This window comes from Salvelinus sp. IW2-2015, linkage group LG2 (assembly GCF_002910315.2).
Source record: "Salvelinus sp. IW2-2015 linkage group LG2, ASM291031v2, whole genome shotgun sequence".
Lineage (NCBI taxonomy): Eukaryota > Metazoa > Chordata > Actinopteri > Salmoniformes > Salmonidae > Salvelinus > Salvelinus sp. IW2-2015.
The window spans coordinates 33,890,367-33,914,290 of NC_036839.1; the positions used below are offsets into that span (position 1 = coordinate 33,890,367).

General features: G+C 41.8%; 1 protein-coding gene across 3 annotated transcripts in view; it reads left to right on the plus strand.

The window, feature by feature from the left end:
• The window catches only part of LOC111978772 (ganglioside-induced differentiation-associated protein 2), a 36,205-nt gene that overhangs the window by 9,581 nt on the left and 2,700 nt on the right, over positions 1-23,924 (plus strand). For all 3 annotated transcript variants that reach the window (XM_070448734.1, XM_024009016.2, XM_024009022.2), the window contains 10 exons: positions 413-566; positions 940-1,028; positions 4,677-4,753; positions 5,174-5,333; positions 11,959-12,109; positions 12,859-12,935; positions 14,238-14,314; positions 14,441-14,580; positions 18,931-18,985; positions 21,522-21,665. In XM_070448734.1, the coding sequence (XP_070304835.1) occupies positions 413-566; positions 940-1,028; positions 4,677-4,753; positions 5,174-5,333; positions 11,959-12,109; positions 12,859-12,935; positions 14,238-14,314; positions 14,441-14,580; positions 18,931-18,985; positions 21,522-21,665 (1,124 nt within the window). The remainder of the gene's footprint in view (positions 1-412; positions 567-939; positions 1,029-4,676; positions 4,754-5,173; positions 5,334-11,958; positions 12,110-12,858; positions 12,936-14,237; positions 14,315-14,440; positions 14,581-18,930; positions 18,986-21,521; positions 21,666-23,924) is intronic.

The window sequence follows — 23,924 nt, forward strand, 5'->3', positions numbered from 1 at the left end:
ACAACATGCCTGGGTTGCACTTAGTCGGCAAAAAACAAGAGAAAATATTTTCACATGGATGAGGTACTATATCAACTTGATCAATCAGAATGCTTATTTTCGTTGTCCAACTTCTCCTATTGGTTTGTGTCTACTGAACATGACCTTGTGTTATGCTGTCAAAATTAATGTAATGTGTTAACATCATGTGAACACTGGAGACAAATGCATTACTGCCAGCTTTTTATACCACTTGCTAATATTCAAACGGGGGAAAAAGTGTTAGATTGGGTCTTGTTGCTATGTGTGTTGCTATGCTAATCCCTTTCAAGGCTGTGTTCATGGTGAAGAATGTTATATTTGTGTGTTCTGTGTGGGATATACTCTTGTATTACCTGTATGTGTGTATTCATGTGTATGTGTTTATCCACAGGATGTCGGACAGGCGAGGCGAAAATGACCAAAGGCTTTAACCTGGCGGCACGCTTTATTATCCACACGGTGGGCCCCAAGTACAAAGCCAAGTACAGGACGGCTGCTGAGAGCTCACTGTACAGCTGCTATAGGAACGTAATGCAGCTCGCCAAGTAAGACATTAACTCATCATTAGTCTACATGAAGTTGACTGTATTGCATAAGTACAACACAGTGTTCTATGTGTTCCACCTCGTGTTCATTTGGCTAGCTGCATTCCGCTAGGTGTGACTGGAACAGCAGGCCTGTTGATTACATCACAGCTTGTTCACACACACACACACACACACACACAAGTGTTTACTCCCCACATAACACGTCTGTGTGGAGCGCGAGGTGCTCCCTTACTGCCCATTAACCTCATGTTTTTTGTAAAAACAATTTACTGTGTTTGTGGTGTGTACTGTACTGTCAATTGAATGGGGTTTGTGGTGTTTACTGTTAGTATGTGGAGTTGTGTGAGAGCTGATGTTTGTGTCTCTGCAGAGAGCAGGCCATGGCATCTGTGGCCTTCTGTGTGGTAAGCACAACTAAGAGAGGATACGCACTAGAGGACGCCACACACATCGCCTTCAGTAAGACACACACACAGCACACATTCACTAATAATGATCTCTCATACAGTAGCGTACAGTACACCATGTCACATCATTTTAAGTAGCTCATATGTGGCTGTCAACTATTTTTTTTTTTTTTGAAATTTTGCAGGATGAAATCTCTTGAGATGCATCTCGTTTTCAAGAGTATCCAAATTAAATAGACTAAAACAAACAAACAATACTTAGAAAAAATAATATGGCAACTACTAACAATAACAATTAACTAATAATATTTTATTAAACTTACATTAACAGAAAATTAAAAGTTGTAGATCTACAAATAACAACTAATAAAAACTACTGCTACCAATATCAATTCAACTACCAATACAACTAATACAACTACCAATACAATACTGCTACAACTACCAATACAACCCCCAAGGGGTGTAGAGAACTTTTTGCATTTTTTATAACACATTTCATGCAATTCTACTCATTTTGCCATGGGGTGGAGAGAAAAATATACTGGGTATATATATTTCTTTTTTTGTCTTTGGAATTGGCTGCCAGTTTCCCATCCCTGACATGTATATATGCATGCATGCATACAAATACTGAACAAATATAAACGCAACATGTAAAGTGTTGGTCCCATAATTCATGAGCTGCAGTAAAAATCCCATAAATGTTCCGTATGCACAAAAAGTTTATTTCTCTCAAATGTTGTGCACAAATTTGTTTACATCCCTGTTAGTGAGCATTTCTCTTTGCCAAGATACTACATCCACCTGACAGTGTGGCATATCAAGAATCTGATTAAACAGCATGATCATTACACAGGTGCACCTTGTGCTGGGGACAATAAAAAGGCCACTCTAAAATGTGCAGTTTTTGTCACACAACACAATGCAACAGCTGTCTCACGTTTTGAGTGTGTGTGCAATTGGCATGCTGACTGCAAGAATGTACCAGAGCTGTTGCCAGAGAATTTAATGTTTCATTTCTCTACCATAAGCCGCCTCCAACATCGTTTTTAAGAGAATTTGGCATTACGTCCAACCGCTCACAACCGCAGACCACATGTAACCAGCCAGCCAGGCCTCCACATCCGGCTTCTTCACCTGTGGGATCGTCTGATACCAGCCTCCCGGACAGCTAATGAAACTGAGGAGTATTTCTGTTTATTTAAATAGACTGATTTCCTTAATATGAACTCGTTGAAAAAATTGTTGCGTTTTGTATTTTTGTTCTGTGTGTGTGTGTGTGTATATATATATACATATATATACATGTGTGTGTATATATATATACATATATTCAAGGTCCTGGATATGTATATATATTATATATGTATGTATATATGTATGTATGTATACACACACACAGTGGGGCAAAAAAGTATTTAGTCAGCCACCAATTGTGCAAGTTCTCCCACTTAAAAAGATGAGAGAGGCCTGTAATTTTCATCATAGGTACACTTCAACTATGACAGACAAAATGCAAAAAATCCAGAAAATCACATTGTAGGATTTTTAATGAATTTATTTGCAAATTATTGGTGGAAAATAAGTATTTGGTCACCTACAAACAAGCAAGATTGCTGGCTCTCACAGACCTTCTTAAGAAGCTCCTCTGTCCTCCACTCGTTACCTGTATTAATGGCACCTGTTTGAACTTGTTATCAGTAATAAGACACCTGTCCACAACTTCAAACAGTCACACTCCAAACTCCACTATGGCCAAGACCAAAGAGCTGTCAAAGGACACCAGAAACAAAATTGTAGACCTGCACCAGGCTGGGAAGACTGAATCTGCAATAGGTAAGCACCTTGGTTTGAAGAAATCAACTTTGGGAGCAATTATTAGGAAATGGAAGACATACAAGACACTGATAATCTCCCTCGATCTGGGGCTCCACGCAAGATCTCACCCGTGGGGTCAAAATGATCACAAGAACGGTGAGCAAAAATCCCAGAACCACACGGGGGGACCTAGTGAATGACTGCAGAGAGCTGGGACCAAAGTAACAAAGCCTACCATCAGTAACACACTACGCCGCCAGGGACTCAAATCCTGCAGTGCCAGACGTGTCCCCCTGCTTAAGCCAGTACATGTCAGGCCCGTCTGAAGTTTGCTAGAGAGACATTTGGATGATCCAGAAGAAGATTGGGAGAATGTCATATGGTCAGATGAAACCAAAATATTACTTTGGTAAAAACTCAACTCGTCGTGTTTGGAGGACAAAGAATGCTGAGTTGCATCCAAAGAACACCATACCTAHTGTGAAGCATGGGGGTGGAAACATCATGCTTTGGGGCTGTTTTTCTGCAAAGGGACCAGGACGACTGATCCGTGTAAAGGAAAGAATGAATGGGGCCATGTATCGTGAGTTTGAGTGAAAACCTCCTTCCATCAGCAAGGGCATTGAAGATGAAACRTGGCTGGGTCTTTCAGCATGACAATGATCCCAAACACACCGCCCGGGCAACGAAGGAGTGGCTTCGTAAGAAGCATTTCACGGTCCTGGAGTGGCCTAGCCAGTCTCCAGATCTCAACCCCATAGAAAATCTTTGGAGGGAGTTGAAAGTCCGTGTTGCCCAGCAACAGCCCCAAAACATCACTGCTCTAGAGGAGATCTGCATGGAGGAATGTGCCAAAATACCAGCAACAGTGTGTGAACCTTGTGAAGACTTACAGAAGACGTTTGACCTCTGTCATTGCCAACAAAGGGTATATAACAAAGTATTGAGAAACTTTTGTTTTTGACCAAATACTTATTTTCCAYCATAATTTGCAAATAAATTCATTAAAAATCCTGCAATGTGATTTTCTGGATTTTATTTTCTCATTTTGTCTGTCATAGTTGAAGTGTACCTATGATGAAAATTACAGGCCTCRTCTTTTTAAGTGGGAGAACTTGCACAATTGGTGGCTGACTAAATACTTTTTTGCCCCACTGTGTATATATATAAAATCTCCACATGGTGATGTTTTTGTTAGTTAAAAACAGTTTGTTCTTCGCATTTAAAAAAGGGTACTGATTTCTATAGGTAAATGATTCCTGTCAGTTTGTATCTGAAAGATCTTATGCCAATCTCATGAAGTACCCTTAGCATTTGTAAATGCTGCTGTTGTCGAAAGCAGTACTGTGAGTCTTGTATCGTTAGGTGTTCCTTAATATATAAACAGGGACATTTTTTAAGTTGATAGATTTCAAAATAAATTGGTACCAATGCAGTTGTCTTCTGCTTGAATAAGTGATTCATACATTGTTTAATGATGTGTCTTACAATTGCATCCAATAATGAATCGGCAAAGATTTGTTATTTATTAATTAATTAATCTAATTMACAAAGTAAKGTTTTGGTAGATGATGTCACCATAGTCTATGAYAGGATGCAGCATTCAGGTTACTAAGGTCTTTTAAATGGATATAGTAAAACAATTATTAGATCTATATAGTAAACAAAGCTTATAGTTAACTGTTTTTCCCAATATAATCAATATGCTTTCCAAAAGATTCATAATCATTACTTAATCCCAGATATTTCAAACGATCAACACTTTCCAGCCTTGCAACTATTCATACTGGCATGATGTTTCATAACTCATCCATGACCCCTGACCTATGTGAAACATATGACTGTGTAACTGTGTTATTTTTTGTTTTGTTTGTTGTAGGAACGGTCCGCAGGTTTCTCGAGAACCATGGAAAGAGCATAGAGATGGTGGTGTTCGCTGTGACGGATATGGAAGAGGTGTGTTCTTATATTCTTCTCTGCACATACCTTCGATGTTTTACACATTCCTAGGTTTATGTGCACAAATGTACTGGCTTATTCTTAGGGCAACCAACATTTTCTGTAGTGTAACTGAACTCAAGGTAATGTTTGGAGCTGTGTTTCGAAGGCCATGTTTCCATGGTTTATTGTGATTATCCACTCATTTGTTATTCGTAGAGAACTTAAAATATTTCAAAGATGACATTAGTGTTCCAGTATGAGGTAATTATTCATGTCAAAAGAAGGCAGAGCAACTATTTTATTGATAAGGAGAGTACGTTTATTATTTTTATGTCAGTCTGAAACTGAGGGTTTTTGTGTTAGAAAGCATGTGCGGGTGTGTGGCATTATTTTATATATGTGTGTTTAACATTTGTTTTTGTATGTGTGTCTTAGCCTACATACAGGAAGCTGCTTCCTCTCTACTACCCTCGTTCTGATGAAGAGGAGCGCGCCAGCCTGCCCCTAATCCCTGCCGACATTGGCAACTCAGAGGGTGAGCCTGTAGTCCCAGAGAGACAGATCCGCATCGCTGAGAAACCAGGCAGTCTGGAAGGTAAGACTACATTTCCCACAACCCACTAGGTGCGACTCATCTCCTAGCTGTAAAGCTGAACATGGTTTCAATATGTTTATCATAGTACATAGTAACAACTTCCATTCCATGTACCGTACCAGTCAAAAGTTTGGACACACCTACTTATTCAAGGGTTTTTCTTTATTTTACTATTTTCTACATTGTAGAATAATAGTGAAGACATCAAAACTATGAAATAACACATGTAATCATGTAGTTACCAAAAAAGTGTTGCTGAGCACTTGTTGCTGAGCACTTGCTTTTCCTTCACTCTGCGGTCCACCTCATCCCAAACCATCTCAATTGGGTTGAGGTCGGGTGATTGTGGAGTCCAGGTCATCTGATGCAGCACTCATCACTCTCCTTCTTGGTCAAATAGCCCTTGCACAGCCTGGTGGTGTGTTGGGTCATTGTCCTGTTGGAAAAACAAATGATAGTCCCACTAAGAGCAAACCATATGGGAGGCGTATCGCTGCAGAATGCTGTGGTCGACATGCTGGTAAAGTGTACCTTGAATTCTAAATGTATCACCGACATTGTCACCAGCAAAGCACTCCCACACAATCACAACTCCTCCTCCATGCTTCACGGTGTGAACCACACATGTGGAGATCATCTGTTCACCTACTCTGYGTCTCACRAAGACAYGGCGGTTGGAACATAAAATCTCCAATTTGGACTCATCAGACCAAAGGACAGATTTCCACCGGTGTAATGTCTATTGCTCGTGTTTCTTGGCCCAAGCAAGTCTCTTCTTCTTATTGGTGTCCTTTTAGTATTGGTTTCTTTGCAGGAATTCGACCATGAAGGCCTGATTCACGCAGCCTCTGAACAGTTGATGTTGAGATGTGTCTGTTACTTGAACTCTGAAACATTTTATTTGGGGCTGGTAACTCTAAGGAACTTATCCTCTGCAGCAGAGGTAATTCTGGGTCTTCCTGTCCTATGGCGGTCCTGATGAGACCCATTTTCATCATAGTGCTTGATTATTTTTGCGACTGCACTTGAACAAACGTTCAAAGTTCTTGACATTTTCTGGATTGACTGACCTGCATGTCTTAACGAAATGATGGGCTGTCGTTTCTTTTTGCTTGTTTGAGCTGTTCTTGACATAATATGGACTTGGTCTTTTACCAAATAGGGCTATCTTCTGTATACCCCCCTACCTTGTCACAGCACAACTGATTGGCTCAAATGCATTAGGAAGGAAAGAAATTCCACAAATTAACTTTTAACAAGGCACACCTGTTAATTGAAATGCATTCTATGAAGCTGGTTGAGAGAATTCAAAGCTGCTATCAAGGCAAAGGGTGGTTACTTTAAAGAATCTCAAATATAAAATTGGTGATAATAGACCTGCTGCCACCAGCAGTCCTGTGCAGCAGCTGTAGTTCCTGGTGTCTGAACAGAACTAGCTAGTGCTGCCTAGTTTAGGTTCTGTGTCCATGGAGAAACACTCAGTGGACATAGGAGAATAATGCAGGATGATCTGTCATAGTCGAGTCAGTGGAACATCTCAGTCATATCCTCAACGCGCACGAGCACACACAACACATACCGAGTGAGGGATCTTACGTCAGATTGGAAGACATTAGGAGCCATCTAATTGTTAAATTAAGCATGTCTTGCTGTTGATTAATATTTTCCAATGAGCAGGTGCAGTAACTGCAGAAAGGAGCACATACAGTGCCTTCGGAATGTATTCAGACCCCTTGACTTTTTCCACATTGTTACAGCCTTATTCTAAAATGCATTAAATACATTTTCCTCTGCAATATACACACACTACCCCATAATGACAAAGTGAAAACAGGTTGTTAGAAATGTTATCAAATGTATTCAAAATAAAAAACTGAAATACCTTATGTAAATAAGTATTCCGACCCTTTGCTATGATACTCAAAGTTGAGCTCAGGTGAATCCTGTTTTCGTTGATCATCCTTGAGATGTTTCTATAACTTGATTGGAATCCACCTGTGGTAAATTCAATTGATTGGACATGATTTGGAAAGGCGCACACCTGTCTATATAAGGTCCCACAGTTGACAGTGCATGTCAGAGCAAAAACCAAGCCATGAGGTCGAAGGAATTGTCCATAGAGCTCCGAGACAGGATCGTGTCGAGGCACAGATCTGGGGAAGGGTATGAAAACATTTCTGCAGCATTGAAGGTCCCGAAGAACATAGTGGCCTCCATCATTCATAAATGGAAGAAGTTTGGAACCACCAAGACTCTTCCTAGAGCTGGCCGTCCGGCCAAACTGAGCAATTGGGGGAGAAGGTTCTTGGTCAGGGAGGTGACAAAGATTCCGATGGTCACTCTGACAGAGGTCCAAAGTTGCTGTGGAGATGGGAGAACCTTCCAGAAGGACAACCATCTCTGCAGAACTCCACCAATCAGGCCTTTATGGTAGGGTGGCCAGACAGAAGCCAAAGGGCACCTTAAAACAAGATTCTCTGGTCTGATGAAACCAAGATTGAACTCTTTGGCCTGAATGCCAAGCATCACATCTGGAGGAAACCTGGCACCATCCCTACGGTGAAGCATGGTGGTGGCAGCATTATGCTGTGGGGATGTTTTCCAACGGCAGGGACTGGGAGACTAGTCAGGGTCAAGGGAAAGATGAACGCAGCAAAGTACAGAGAGATCCTTGATGAAAACCTGCTCAGGACCTCAGACTGGGAGCGAAGGTTCACCCTCCAACAAGACAACGACCATAAGCACACAGCCAAGACAACACAGGAGTGGCTTCGGAACAAGTCTCTGAATGTCCTTGAGCGGCCCAGCCAGAGCCCGGACTTGAACTCGAACAAACATATCTGGAGAGTAGAGGTCGACCGATTTTATGATTTTTCAACGCCAATACCGATTTATTGGAGGACCAAAAAAAGCCGATACCGATTAATCGTACGATTTTTWAAATGTTATTTTTTTAAATGTATTTGTAATAATGACAATTACAACAATACTGAATGAACAATGAACACTTATTTTAACTTAATATAATACATCAATCAAATCAATTTAGCCTCAAGTAAATAATGAAACATGTTCAATTTGGTTTAAATAATGCAAAAACAAAGTGTTGGAGAAGAAAGTAAAAGCGCAATATGTGCCATGTAAAGAATCTAACGTTTAAGTTCCTTGCTCAGAACATGAGAACATATGAAAGCTGGTGGTTCCTTTTAACATGAGTCTTCAATATTCCCAGGTAAGAAGTTTTAGGTTGAGGTTATTATAGGAATTATAGGACTATTTCTCTCTCTACCATTTGTATTTCATATTCCTTTGACTATTGCCAGTGTAGCAGTATAGCTTCCGTCCCCTCCCTCGGCCCTTCCTGGCTCGAACCAGGAAACATCGAACAACAGCCACCCTCGAAGCATCATTACCCATCGCTCCACAAAAGCCGCGGCCCTTGCAGACAAGGGGAACACCTACTCCAAGTCTCAGAGGCGAGTGACGTTTGAAACTTTATTAGCGCGCACCCCGCTAACTAGCTAGCCATTTCACATCGGTTACACCAGCCTAATCTCGGAGTTGATAGGCTTGAAGTCATAAACAGCTCAATGCTTGAAGCAAAGCAAAGAGCTGTGGCAAACGCACGAAAGTGCTGTTTGAATGAATGCTTACAAGCCTGCTGCTGCTGCCTACCACCGCTCAGTAGACTGCTTTATCAAATCATAGACTTAATTATAACATAATAACACACAGAAATATGAGCCTTTGGTCATTAATTTGGTCGAATCCGGAAACTCATTTTGAAAACGAAATGTTTATTCTTTCAGTGAAATACGGAACCGTTCCGTATCTTATCTAACGGATGGCAATCCCTAAGTCTAAATATTGCTGTTACATTTTACAACCTTCAATGTTATGTCATAATTATGTACAATTCTGGCAAATTAATTACGGTCTTTGTTAGGAATAAATGGACTTTACACAGTTTGCAATGAGCCAGGCGGCCCAAACTGCTGCATATACCCTGACTGCTTGCACGGAACGCAAGAGAAGTGACACAATTTCCCTAGTTATAAGAAATTCATGTTAGCAGGCAATATGAACTAAATATGCAGCTTTAAAAATATATACTTGTGTTTTGATTTTAAAGAAAGGCATTGATGTTTATGTTTAGGTACACATTGGTGTAACGACAGTGCTTTTTCCGCGAATGCGCTTGTCAAATCATCACCCGTTTGGCGAAGTAGGCTGTGATTCGATGAGAAATTAACAGGCACCGCATCGATTATATGCAACGCAGGACACGCTAGATAACTACACATGGTTGATGATATTACTAGTTTAACTAGTGATTATGTTAAGATTGATTGTTTTTTATAAGGTACGTTTAATGCTAGCAGGCTCCTTGTGGAGTGCAATGTAAGGCAGGTGGTTAGAGCGTTGGACTAGTAACCGGAAGGTTGCAAAAACGAATCCCCGAGCTGACAAGGTAAAAATCTGTCGTTCTGCCCCTGAACAAGGCAGTTAACCCACCATTCCTAGGCCGTCATTGAAAATAAGAATGTGTTCTTAATAACCTCTTTGGGATAAGGGGCAGTATTTTCACGTCCGGATGAAAAGCGTGCTCAAAGTAAACTGCCTGCTACTCAGGCCCAGAAGCTAGGATATGCATATAATTTGGATAGAAAACACTCTAAAGTTTCTAAAACTGTTAAAATAATGTCTGTGAGTATAACAGAACTTATTTGGCAGGCGAAACCCTGAGGACAAACCATCCTGGGGGGGAAAAATTGAGGTCACCGAGTTTTCTATTGGGTTTCTATGGGAAACTAGATTTGAGGCACCTGGTTGCAGTTCCYATGGCTTCCACTAGATGTCAACAGTCTTTAGAAATTGGTTGATGTTTTTCCTTTGAGAAATGAAGAAGTATGGCTGTACTTTCTAAGTGTCAAGCCAATTGGACTCTTGTTTGGTGCGCGCGACCTGGAGCKMGCTCCACTTTGATTTTATCCGCTATTGAACACAGTATATTCCGTCTTAAATTTTATCGATTATTTACGTTTTAGGATCCCTAAAGTTGGATTAGGAAAGTTGTTTGAAATGTTTGGACCAAGTTTACAGGTAACTTATTAGATAATTTGTAGTCATGTTGGGCGAGTTGGAACCGGTGTATTTTTTTATCAAATGCACCAAATAAATGGACATTTTGGGGATATAAAGAAGGAATTTATTGAACAAAATTACCATTTGTGATGTTTCTGGGACATATTGGAGTGCCAACAGAAGAAGATCTTCAAAGGTAAGRCATGAATTATACCGTTATTTCTGACTTTCGTGTCGCACCTGCTTGATTGAAATATGATTTTCATGTGTTTGTATGATGGGGCGCTGTCCTCAGATAATCGCATGGTTTGCTTTCGCCGTAAAGCTTTTTTGAAATCTGACACGGTGGCTGGATTAACAAGAAGTTAAGCTTTATTTTGGTGTATTGCACTTGTGATTTTATGAAAGTTAAATATTTCTAATAATTTAATTTGAATTTCGCGCTCTGCAATTTCACTGGATGTTGTCGAGCGGAACGTCCCCAATAGGTTTTAACTGACTTGCCAAGTTAAATAAAGGTGTAAAAAAAWATATATATATTTTTTAAATCAGCCACAAAATACAGATTTTCCAATTGTTATGAAAACTTGAAATCGGCCCTAATTAATCGGCCATTCCGATTAATCGGTCGACCTTTACTGGAGAGACCTGAAAATAGCTGTGCAGCAACGCTCCCCATCCAAGAAAGAGCTTGAGAGGATCTGCAGAGAAGAATGGGGAAAAACTCCACAAATACAGGTGTATATACATTTAGCAAAAATGTCTAAACTGTTTTTGGCTTTGTCATTATGGGGTATTGTGTGTAGATTGATGAGGGGGGAAAAACAATACATTTTAGAATAAGGCTGGAACATAACAAAAGGCACTGTATGTCTTCAATAAAGGAATCTAAGATGGCCTCCCTCTTGTTTTTTGGGGTGTTGAATATGTTTCTCTTTCAGTAAGGGTGTTTTTTTAGTTTTGTTTATATGTGTTTGTGTACTGAACTGTAGTGCTGAACTGGTGTACTTTAGCCACTTGTGTTCATTTTAGCCATGTGTATGTTTGTGTTAGTATCAAGATTGTGTGTGTGTGTACCTCTTTTTTGATGACTCTTGTCCATATGGGGCTCCAGACCCAGAGGTGTTGATCCAAGACAAACAGGCTGTGTGTGAGTCAGGCCCAATGACAAACACTGGAATCAATACACACACACACACACACACACACACACACACACATACATATTCTGCCTAATCCAGAGGGGCCATGGATGAGCTGCTTCTCTTGCCTTGGGCTGAATGGCTCAGGTCTGGGAGGACAGCCCAAGGTCTAGACACTAGACAATTTAAATAAACATACCGGAGAGACCGGCCCAGTTTCACCACCAGTGAACATGTGAAGTGTGATGTTTCATGCTTATTTTGTGTGTTTGTGTGGCTTTTCACAGCAGTGCTTTGAAAGATTATATTTGTTGATACAACATTGAGGGAGAGTATGTTATGTATTTTAGAGTTGGAAGTAGTTTTCATAGAATGATGTGTCTGTGTGTACTGGGTAGATGACTGTGAGGAGGAGACTCTGGACTCAGACCTGGGCCAGGTGGGGAATCATGCGTTTGCCCGGATGGAGGGAGATGTGGACAAACAGCGCAAACTCATCCTGCAGGGCCAGCTGTCTGACGCAACCATCCACAAACAGCACCAGAGAAAGTGAGTCTAACACAACTTGTAAACAGAGATGGGCAGTATTTCTGTTACGTGTATTTGAAATACGTATTTGAAATACTTCTGAGTGTTTTGTATGTAGTATTTCACTGAGCTGAACTACACTGCAATGTATTATGTAACAAGATACTTTCGAAAGCTGTAATTTGTATTTTCAAAATACAATTCTATTCCATTTATTTTATAGCGGTTCACAATTGTATGGCCCCCTTTCACCCTACATTGGTATCAAAAGTCTGATGGCACTGGAGTAATACGAGTGTCTGCTAAATTACAAAATGTATATGTAAAAATGAAAAGTATGCTGAGGAGAATTCTAATGAGCTACCCTCGAAACAAGGCCAATGGCAATACCCAGTGTGCTTTGCAGTTGTTCATTTTCACATGTACATTTTGGTCATTTAGCAGACACTCTTATCCAGAGTGACAGTGCATTCAACGAAGGTAGAGGAACAACAACATATCACAGTCATAGCAAGTAAGACGTTTTTGTAACTGTTACTGAGAATGTTGTTTCTGTTCAGCCAGCTACTTGCAAATGTATTTTAAAATACAAAACACATGTATTTTAATTAAATACAATACTTTGAAAAAGTATCTTATTTTATTTTGATACATTGGTCTTTAGGGTATGCATCCTTATACCCTAGTTTTACCAACATTTACAGTACACCCTAAGCCAGTACAATACTGAGTGTTGACATAATGTGTTATAACCTCTCCTGTTGTCRCAGTTATAACCGCTGGTTATGTCGAGCCAGGGCAGAGGACTTGTCTGACATAGCAGCACTGAAAGCCTTATATCAAACTGGTGAGTTGGGAGAGTGTGTGTTTGTGCGTGTTTTTTCTGTATGTGTTTGATCTCTAATGTGTGTTGGAGATGGAAATCTTTTTTCCAGCTCATCAAGGGGAGATAATACGTTTTCAAATTTTTTGTTATCAGGATTAAAAATGGCCAGTAATGAAATGGCCTCCGTGGTCATGGCAGGATGTCTTACTTTCTCTCTCCCTCTCCTTTTTATATTTATTTTATTGAACCTTTATTTAACTGGGCAAGTCAGTTCAGAACAAATTCTTATTTACAATGACGGCCTACCCCGGCCAAACCCGGGTGGCACCGGGCCAATTGTGCGCCACTGTATGGCACTCCCAATCTCGGCCGGTTGTGATACAGCCTGGGATTGAACCAGGGTCTGTAGTGACACCTCTAGCACTGAGATATATATWTTTTTTACCGTTATTTTACCAGAAAAGTTGACTGAGAACACGTTCTCATTTACAGCAACGACCTGGGGAATAGTTACAGGGGATGAATGAGCCAATCGTAAGCTGGGGATGATTAGGTGACCGTGATGGTATGAAGGACAGCTTGGGAATTTAGCCAGGACACGGAGGTTAACACCCCTACTCTTACGATAAGTGCTATGGGATCTTTAATGACCTCAGTCAGGACACCCGTTTAACGTCCCATCCGAAAGAACGCACCCTATACAGGACAGTGTCCCCAATCACTGCCCTGGGGCATTGGGATATTTTTTAGACCAGAGGAAAGAGTGCCTCCTACTGGCCCTCCAACACCACTTCCAGCAGCATCTGGTCTCCCATCCAGGGACTGACCAGGACCAGCCCTATGCAGTTCCTTAGACCACTGCGCCACTCAGGATCTCCTGCTCTCCCTCTTTCTCTTACTCTGTCTCTTGCCTCATTCTCTTTGTTCCCACGCTTTCATTTGGTTTCATTTAGTTCTTTGGTTCATTCGTTTGTGTTTATTTTTCAGTGATGGCAATTTATAAAGTGGGGCTCATAACACCCTCCTGTTTCAGTGAGTGTAATTGTCCCATGTCTCCTCTAGGAGGCAGTGTAGTAACACTGGCAGGCCACTGGGCCGTGTGTGTGTGTGTGTGTGTGTGTGTGTTCCCACAGGTGTTGACGTGTGTGTGTTCCCACAGGTGTTGACGTGTGTGTGTTCCCACAGGTGTTGACGTGTGTGTGTTCCCTCAGGTGTTGACGTGTGTGTGTTCCCTCAGGTGTTGACGTGTGTGTGTTCCCACAGGTGTTGACGTGTGTGTGTTCCCACAGGTGTTGACGTGTGTGTGTGTGTGTGTTCCCACAGGTGTTGACATGTGTGGCAGGACGGTGATGGTTCTTGTTGGCAGAAATATTCCTGTGACCCTCATCGACATGGAAAAGGTACCAGGCCTCATTCGCAGGCAAGATCATGAACGTTACAGTTTTAGTGGTGCAATAGAATACAGATGAATGTTGTTGCTCTTTGTGAAAGCCTTGACCGCTCCTCCATGTGTGTCTCCACTGCAGGCCCTGCTGTACTTCATCCATGTCATGGACCACATCACAGTGAAGGAGTATGCAATGGTTTACTTCCACACTCTGACCGGAGAACACAACCGTCTGGACTCTGAATTCCTTAAGAAGCTCAACGAGATTGTAGATGCCAAGTAAGACACATACACCATGCGTTTTATTGATTTAGTGAGGCGAGAGAGAGCTAGATTAACTGAAGGCTATAGAGACAATTACACTGTTTGTTACCAGATACGATGTGCGACTCAAATCTGAACGCGTAAGATGAAACTGGTCTTCAGCAAGTCCTTTCCATGAATGAGGTTTTACCATGAAATTGTTATTGGCTCTATGAGCTGTCAGTTGTAGTTTGTTCTTTAGAGAGTACAGTTGGCTCATCCTCCAGTAAGACCGGAGTTTTGTTTCATTGACCAGTGCTGGTTTATCACCTTTTTGTATAGCATCCAAATATATTGTTCACACTGCCAAGGAGCTCGGAGAAGGTTCCCAGAAAGCGTTGGCAGTATTGGCAGTGAGGCGCCTCAAATCAGAGACGCTAACATTACGAAAGCATTACCATTTCCTGCCAGCGCTACAACCTTCACTGAACAAACAGCCTGTTGCAGACAACAATCAGCCATGAGTGAACTTCATGTGCAATTGAAGAAAACGGCATCAGGCTCTGTGTGACTTAAAATAAATCTCCCTTCCTCTGTGTCAAGACTAAGAAAAGCACCATACACTGAGCACTATGTCAACACTACACAACACTATACAACCCTGACCTTGCGTGCCTCTATTTGAGTCAACCACGGAAAAAATGTCTGTCTACTCACACCATCACACTGGACTGGAGCTGAAAACCACATACTGCCAATGAATACCAGATGGCTTCTCACCCTCAACCCTATAGCCGTAGATAAGGCAGCACCACTCACACCCACACTATCTCCTCAGCAGTGGGCAGTTTCACCCAGTCATTCTGAGAAATCTAGAGGGAGATATTGACTGTCAGCCTCTGGACATACCACATAACTTCTTCTTTTGTGACAACGGAGATTACAGTCTTTGAAGCTAGTTTTTGTAGTCATTGAAAAATCTGTTGGGGGTTTTATCTAGTGTTCCTATGATCTAACGGAAAGTCATCTCACTTATTAGTAGATCAACTGAGTTTACACCAATAATAACATGTTTGTTAGCTCTTGGCACCGCTGACTTCTTTTCCCAAGCATTGTGATGAGCAAGCTGTGATCCCCATGAGAGAATCCCTGCGGCCCCCGTAAGAGAATGCTCTAGACCAGGGTTTCCCAAACTTTGTCCTGGGGCCCCCCCTGGGTGCAAGTTTTTTGGTTTTGTCCTAGCACTACACAGCTGATTGAAATAATCRAAGCTTGATGATGAGTTGGTAATTTGAATCAGCTGTGTAGTGTTAGGGCAAAAAACTAAATGTGCACCCAGGGGGGGCCCCAGGACMGAGTTTGGGAAACCCTGCTCTAGACCAATAAAAAGGACAGACTACATTAGGAACTCTGTTTTGGTCATCTCTTTAGAGTTGGCTTTTGGACTTAGCAGAGATCTGTTTTGGAAATGACTATTCTTTCCCTAGGTCTAGACCCAAGAAGAGACCCTCAAGAACCTGTCTGGCAGGGGAGATGAGGGAGTGAAAGGCTGTTCCACTATGGAGACAGATGGGTCAGAATTTGGCCTTTAAGGATTGTCCCAGGCCCAAACAAGGCCATATTCTACCTTCCTGTGGTGTCTTCTAGGTCACTGATGAAACTGGTTAAATGGTTATTTGCTTGGTGCGGTTTTCTCAAGTGCCCTATAAGCCTGCACTGGCTGTGGGTGGTTACTGTGAACACAATGTACTTCCACTGGCTGTGGGTGGTTACTGTGAACACAATGTACTTCCACTGGCTGTGGGTGGTTACTGTGAACACAATGTACTTCCAAAGGATGATGGGTTTGTTCCACATTATATGAAATGGGACTAAAACCATGTAATTACATGGTAGTTTACATAGGCAGGTTTGGGGTATTGCTATTGCAAATACATCGGTAGTCCATGGCGTGGGAAAGGGTAGAGGGTTGTGTGTTTGTGTTTCTGTGTGTGCAGGTTTCTGTGCTCTTGGATGCCTTGGGGCAATTTTTTTTGGGGGGGGGCGGACAGTACCATGTGCCTTGGTCTGAGAACTGCTACATTTGGAGCAGTTTCATGGACGTTTGTCTGTTTTGTAAAAATGCACTCTTATTTCTAGACATATTTACATGTTTTATATTGCTGTTTTTTTTTCTCAATAAGCACAAATATAAGTCATCGTTAGAATAATAATGACGACTATGTAACATGCTAGCCAATAGTGATGTGTCAGTGAATTCATTCTGTAGTTCCGGGCAGCCTCCGAGAATAACATCAATTTATACGCTGATTCGGTGAGTGAGTTTATAAGGAAGTGTATTGGATATGTGGTACCCACTGTGACTATTAAAACCTACCCTAACCAGAAACAGTGGATAGATGGTGGCATTCGCGCAAAACTGAAAGCGCGAACCACTGCATTTAACCATGGGAAGATGACTAGGAATATGGCTGAATATAAACAGTGTAGTTATTCCCTCCACAAGGCAATCAAACAAGCAACATTTCGGTATAGGGACAAAGTGGAGTCGCAATTCAAGGGCTCAGACACAATATGTATGTGACAGGGTCTACAGACAATTAAGGACTACATAAAGAAAACCAGCCACGTCACAGACACCGACGTCTTGCTTCCAGACAAACTAAACACCTTCTTTGCCCGCTTTGAGGATAATACAGTGCCACCAACATGGCCGCTACCAAGGACTGTGGGCCTTCTCTCTCCTTCTCCATGGCCGACCTGAGTAAGACATTTAAGTGTTAACCCTCGCAAGGCTGCTGGCCCAGACGGCATCCCTAGCTGCGTCCTCAGAGCATGCGCAGACCAACTGGCTGGTGTGTTTACGGACAAATTCAATCTCTCCCTATCCCAGTCTGCTGTCCCTACATGCTTCAAGATGGCCACCATTGTTTCTGCACCCAAGAAGGAAAAGCTAACTGAACTAAATGACTATCGCCCCAAAGCACTCACTTCTGTCATCATGAAGTGCTTTGAGAGACTAATCAAGGATCATATCACCTCCACCTTACCTGCCACCCAATGTTCATCAACTACAGGTCAGCATTCAACACCATTGTACCCTCCAAGCTCATCATTAAGCTTGAGGCCCTGGGTCTCAACCCCGCCCTGTGCAATTGGGTTCTGAACTTTCTGACTGGTGGCCGCCAGGTGGTGAAGGTAGGAAACATCACCTCCACTTCGCTGATCCTCAACACTGGGGCCCCACAAGGGTGCGTGTTCAGCCCCCTCCTGTACTCCCTGTTCACCCATGACTGCATGGCCATGCACACCTCCAACTCAATCATCAAGTTTACAGGTGACACAACAGTAGTGGGCTTGATTACCATCAACGACGACGAGACAACCAACGGGGAGGAGGTGAGAGCACTCTGAGTGTGGTGTCAGGAAAACAACCTCTCGCTCCTCAATGTCAACAAAACAAAGGAGATGACCGTGGACTTCAGGAAACAGCAGAGGGAGCACCCCCCTGTCCACATCGACGGGACAGTAGTGGAGAAGGTTTCTTTTTTTTTTTTTCGGCATACACATCACTGACAAACTGAAATGGTCCACCCACACAGACAGTGTGGTGAAGAATGCGCAACAGCGCCTCTTCAATCTCAGGAGGCTAAAGAAATTTGGCTTGTCACCTGATATCCTCACAAACTTTTTCAGATGCACAATTGAGAGCATCCTTTGTGCTGCAATACCACCTGGTATGACAACTGCACCACCCAGAGGGTGCGGTCTGCACAACGCATCACCGTGGGCGAACTACCTGCCCTCCAGGACATTTACAGCATCCGATGTCACAGGAAGGCCAAAAAGGACAACAACCACCTAAGCCACTGCCTGTTCACCACGCTACCATCCAGAAGGCGAGGTCAGTACAGGTGCATCAAAGCTGGGACCTAGAGACTGAAAAACAGCTTCTATCTCAAAGCCATCAGGCTGTTAAACAGCCATCACTAGCACAGAGGGGCTTCTGCCTACATACAAACTCAAAGTCATTGGCCACTTTATTAAATGGATCACTAGTCACTTTAATAATGCCACTTTAATAATGTTTACATATCTTGCATTACTCATCTCATATGTATATACTGTATTCTATTGCATCTTGCCCTATGCCCATCGGTCGTCGCTCATCCATATATTTATATGTTCATATTCTTACTCCATCCCTTTACTTAKATTTGTGTGTGTTAGGTATTTGTTGTGGAATTGTTAGATATTACTTCACTGTCGGAACTAGACGCACAAGCATTTTGCTACACTCGCATTAACATCTGCTAACCATGTGTATGTGAAAAATAAAATTTGATTTTATGTAGTTGATGTTTTTTGCTTTGTTTTATATTCTAGGTTTAAGAAGAACTTGAGGGCTTTCTACTTTGTACACCCCTCATTTCGCTCCAAGGTAAAGTACAGTACCTGCCTTTTTCTGCTTCCCCCAAACTCTGTTGTATGTATTTATACTACTGTGTGTAAAAGGCATTGCTGTAAAATTATTTACAGTGCATTCGGAAAGTATTCAGACCCTTTGACTTTTTCCACATTTTGTTACGTTACAGCCTTATTTTAAAATGTATTAAATCGTTTTTTTCCCTCATCAATCTACATTTACATTACATTTAAGTTATTTAGCAGACGCTCTTATCCAGAGCGACTTACAATCTACACACAATGTCACATAATGACAAAGCAAAATAGGTTTTTAGACATTTTTTGCTAATGTATAAAAAGTTTAACTGAAATATCACATTTGCTTAAGTATTCAGACCCTATACTCAGTACTTTGTTGAAGCACCGTTGGCAGTGATTACAGCCTCAAGTATTTTTGGGTATGACGCTACAAGCTTGGCAGACCTGTATTTGGGGAGTTTCTCCCATTCTCTGCTGATCCTCTCAAGCTCTGTCAGGTTAGATGGGGTGAGTCACTGTACAGTTATTTTCAGGTCTCCAGAGATGTTCGATCGGGTTCAAGTCCGGGCTTTGGCTGGGCCACTCAAGGACATACAGAGACTTGTCCCGAAGTAACTCCTGCGTTGTCTTGGCTGTGTGCTTAGGGTTGTTGTCCTGTTGGGAAGTGAACCTTCGCCCCAGTCTGAGGTCCTGAGCACTCTGGAGCAGGTTTTCATCACGGATCTCTCTGTATTTTGCTCTTTTCATCTTTCCCTCGATCCTGACTGGTCTCCCAGTCCCTGCCACTGAAAACATCCCCACAGCATGATGCTGCCACCGCCGTGCTTCATCGTAGGGATGGTCTCAGGTTTCTTCCAGATGTGACGCATGGCATTGAGGCCAAAGAGTTCAATCTTGGTTTCATCAGACCAGAGAATCTTGCTTCTCATTGTCTGAGAGTCCTTTAGGTGCTTTTTGGCAAACTCCAAGCGGGCTGTCATGTGCCCTACTGAGGAGTGGCTTCCGTCTGGCCACTCTACCATAAAGGCCTGATTGGTGAAGTGCTGCAGAGATGGTTGTCCTTCTGGAAGGTTCTCCCGTCTTCACAGAGGAACTCTGTCAGAGTGACCATCGGGTTCGTGGTCACCTTCCTGACCAAGGCCCTTCTCCTCCAATTTCTCAGTTTGGCCGGGCGACCAGCTCTTGGAAGAGTCTTGGTGGTTCCAAACTTCTTCCATTTAAGAATGAGGGAGGCCACGGTGTTCTTGGGGACCTTCAATGCTGCAGAAATGTTTTGGTACTCTTCCCCAGATTTGTGCCTCGACACGATCCTGTCTCGGAGCTCTACAGACAATTCCTTCGACCTCATGGCTTGGTTATTGCTCTGACATGCACTGTCAACTGTGGGACCTTATATAGACAGGTGCGTGCCTTTTCAAATCATGTCCAATCATTTGAATTTACAGGTAGATTCCAATCAACTTGTAGAAACATCTCAAAGATGATCAATGGAAACAGGACGCACCTGAGCTCAGTTTCACGTCTCATAGCAAAGGGTCTGAATACTTATGTAAATAAGGTATTTATGTTTTTCATTTTTAATACATTTGCTAAGATTTCTAAACCAGTTTTCGCTTTGTCATTATGGGTTATTGTGTGTAGATGTATTTAATTTTTTAATACATTTTAGAATAAGGCTGTAACGTAGCAAAATGTGGAAATAGTCAAGGGGTCTGAATAGTTTCTGAATGCACTGTATACTACATTGTCTACAAGGCATTGCTGGGATATGTACATGTACTAGGGTTGGGGTCAATTCCWTTTCAATTCAGGAAAGACACTGAAATTCCAATTCTCTTCAATCACTTTAAATAAGGAAAAAAATTGAATTTGGTTTACTTTCTGAATTGACTGGAATTTAAATGAAATTGACCCCAACCCCTGTATATACTGTACAAATACCTTATACATACAGTATATGTATTCAGTGTATGTACAATGCAACAATCTCTTTGGCTGCTTTGACACCACTGTGTTTTCAAAGCTCTGTCTAGTTCACAACCTTTTCTGACCTAGAACTGCAGGACTCCACACACACGGGCRCCCACAGCCCTTTAGGTGGGACAAGGCTCACAGTGTAGCAATATTATAATTGGTCGACTTTAAGGATCCATGATCTTAGAGGAGTTGTGTGTATGACTGATGGGGCTAGGCATTGTGGTAAATGGGTTTAAATGGTTTGGAATGGGAAGCAGAGCTACTAAAGAGCAGAGTGGAAGTCTATTGGCGATATTCAATCAAACCTAATAAGTGGATTTTAGGGAGACGTAAATTAGTTTCAATAAAATACCACTTAAACACAGGAATGCTTCAGCCAAAACGCATCCATGCTTGGTAAACAAACCAGTATTACAATTGAGCCTTTAGGGCAGGTTTCCCAATCCGGACACAGGATTAACAAAGACCACACACACATTGTTGTTGCTATTTCCAGTATTACCAGTGTTTCCCGATGTATCTAATCTTATCATGTTAATTTCTCTGTGTGTCAGGTGTCCACCTGGTTCTTCACAAGATTCAGTGTGTCAGGGATGAAAGAGAAGGTCCATCATGTAGAGACCCTCCAGCAGCTCTTCACCTGTATTCTGCCTGAACAGATAGACATCCCCCCCTTCGTCCTGGAGTACGACGCACGGGTGAGGGCCTACAAACACCACTCTGTCTCTGTCTAGTTTACTAGCCTTATTGACTTACATCTGCAGGGCTCCACGCACTCACACACACAGGTGGAAGCATTCAGAATTGTGGGTACAATACATTCGGGAAAGTATTCAGACCCCTTCACTTTTTCCACATCTTATTCTAAAATGAATTAATACATTTTTGGGCCTCATCAATCTACACACAATACCCCATAATGACAAAGTGAAAATAGGTTTTTAGAAATCTTTGCAAATGTATAAAAAAAAAACGTTTAAAACACGACTTATTTACATGAGTATTCAGACACTCCGCTATGAGACTCGACTTGTTTCTACAACTTGATTGGAGTCCACCTGTGGTAAGTTCAATTGATTGGACATGATTTGGAAAGGCACACACCTGTCTATATAAGGTCCCACAGTTGATAGTGCATGTCAGAGCAAAAACCAAGCCATGAGGTCGAAGGAATTGTCCATTGGCACAGATCCGGGGAAGGGTACCAAAACATTTCTGCAGCATTGAAGGTCCCCAAGAACACAGTGGCTGCCAACATTCTTAAATGTAAGAAGTTTGGAACCACCAAGGCTGTAAGGTAACAACATTTTTAAAAAGTGAACGGCTCTGAATACCTCCTGAATGCACTGTATATTCCCACGTTGTATCAGATCCTAATTGCTGCACTTGTGTGTTATGATTTAAAATGTAACTTATCTTCTTCAGACTATTTTTGTCAGGTTCAAAAGACCCAATTGTCTGCAAAAAGAAACAGCAAACTGTTCTGCAAATACTTTTGAGTAAACCCAAGATGTCTAAAGAACTTAATGGTGATGGCAGTTTGGTCAATTTGTTGTAATGGGTGTGATCCATCATTGGAAATGAAACAGGAATTGTTATTTAGTTTAATGTTAATTTAATGATTTATCCTGGGTTATTCCAAGGTTAAAAATGTCATTAAATGGTTTCTAAATGTAGGTTTTTGTTTCTTAAAAAAGCATTGAGGGTGGTTGAAAAGCGATAGGGCCTGCTCACTAAAAATAGTTCCTGAGAACATGAGGTGGGAAACACGGCTCTTTGGGAATTACCATGGGGAACAATACAGTTGGTTAATTCTACTGCAGGAGCGAGAGGTAGAGCAAAAGAGTTAGACCAACCAACAGTGAGACAATGAAGTACAGCACTATGACAAATGACCAAAAGGACATTGCCAGGACTATGAGGAGGACCTCTCTCATACCTTATCTAATGTCAAAGTTTTAATGCATGAAGTGGGTTCCCCTAAACAACACATTGCCAGGACTGTGTTGTTGTAGTAGTTTGTTGCTTAGGGGCATTCAACTGTGTTCTATGGTTATATCCTTGACCTGAGTAATATGTATGCTATCATCTGGGCTGTTTTTACAATAGCCTGTAAACTGCATACCCTTAGATAATATATTGTACTGTGTTTTAAAATGAAGCCTTACAACAACACTAAGTAGCTTGTTTATTTTGTCTTTCTCGCTACATGGATATTATTGTACCCATTGTTTTCCAGATGTTTTATTGAGACACAACACCCACTCTGACCTGCCATGTATCCATATAAGATGGATGTAAACACTTGATATTCCTGTTAGTATATTTACACAGGTCTGTGTGTTCTACTCAATTTGTCATCCAGAGTTATCAACCTTAATCAGATGGAAAGCAGAACTGAAAAGGAATGAGAGTAACACAATGGCTCTTATTTGTTCTTGTGTTGACATAACCAGAGAGAGGGGAAACGATGCAATCATTCCTTTTGTTGTATTTTTTGGTTGTTGTTTAATTTGTAAGCTAGAGTGCTTGATTATGCTGATCTTTCTCTTGTCCTTGTTTTGCCTGGGTCGGTTGGGTTAGATTGTCCTTGTTTTGCTTGGGTCTGTGTTGGATTATATTTAGTAGGGAATGTCTTTGAAGTGGAGGCTCCATTATGGATCTATCCGACTGTAGATTATTTGAGTTGATGTTGCACTTCTTCTGGCTCTTAATGCTAACTATGGTAACTACCTCAGTCTCTCCTCTCACTACCCTGGCCTATGAGTGCATCAATATCTGCGTTCAACTGCAGCGTGGCTGGCGTTAGTCCTTCAAATGATCCAAGCGTTGGTCCCATTTGGATTTAGCCACAAGGCTGTGGACAGAGTATTATTATTGTGCACCAGCCTGTTTACCACTTTCTAAGGGAGAAAAACGGGAACAGTGAGATGTCCACCGTTACAATAATGTACCAG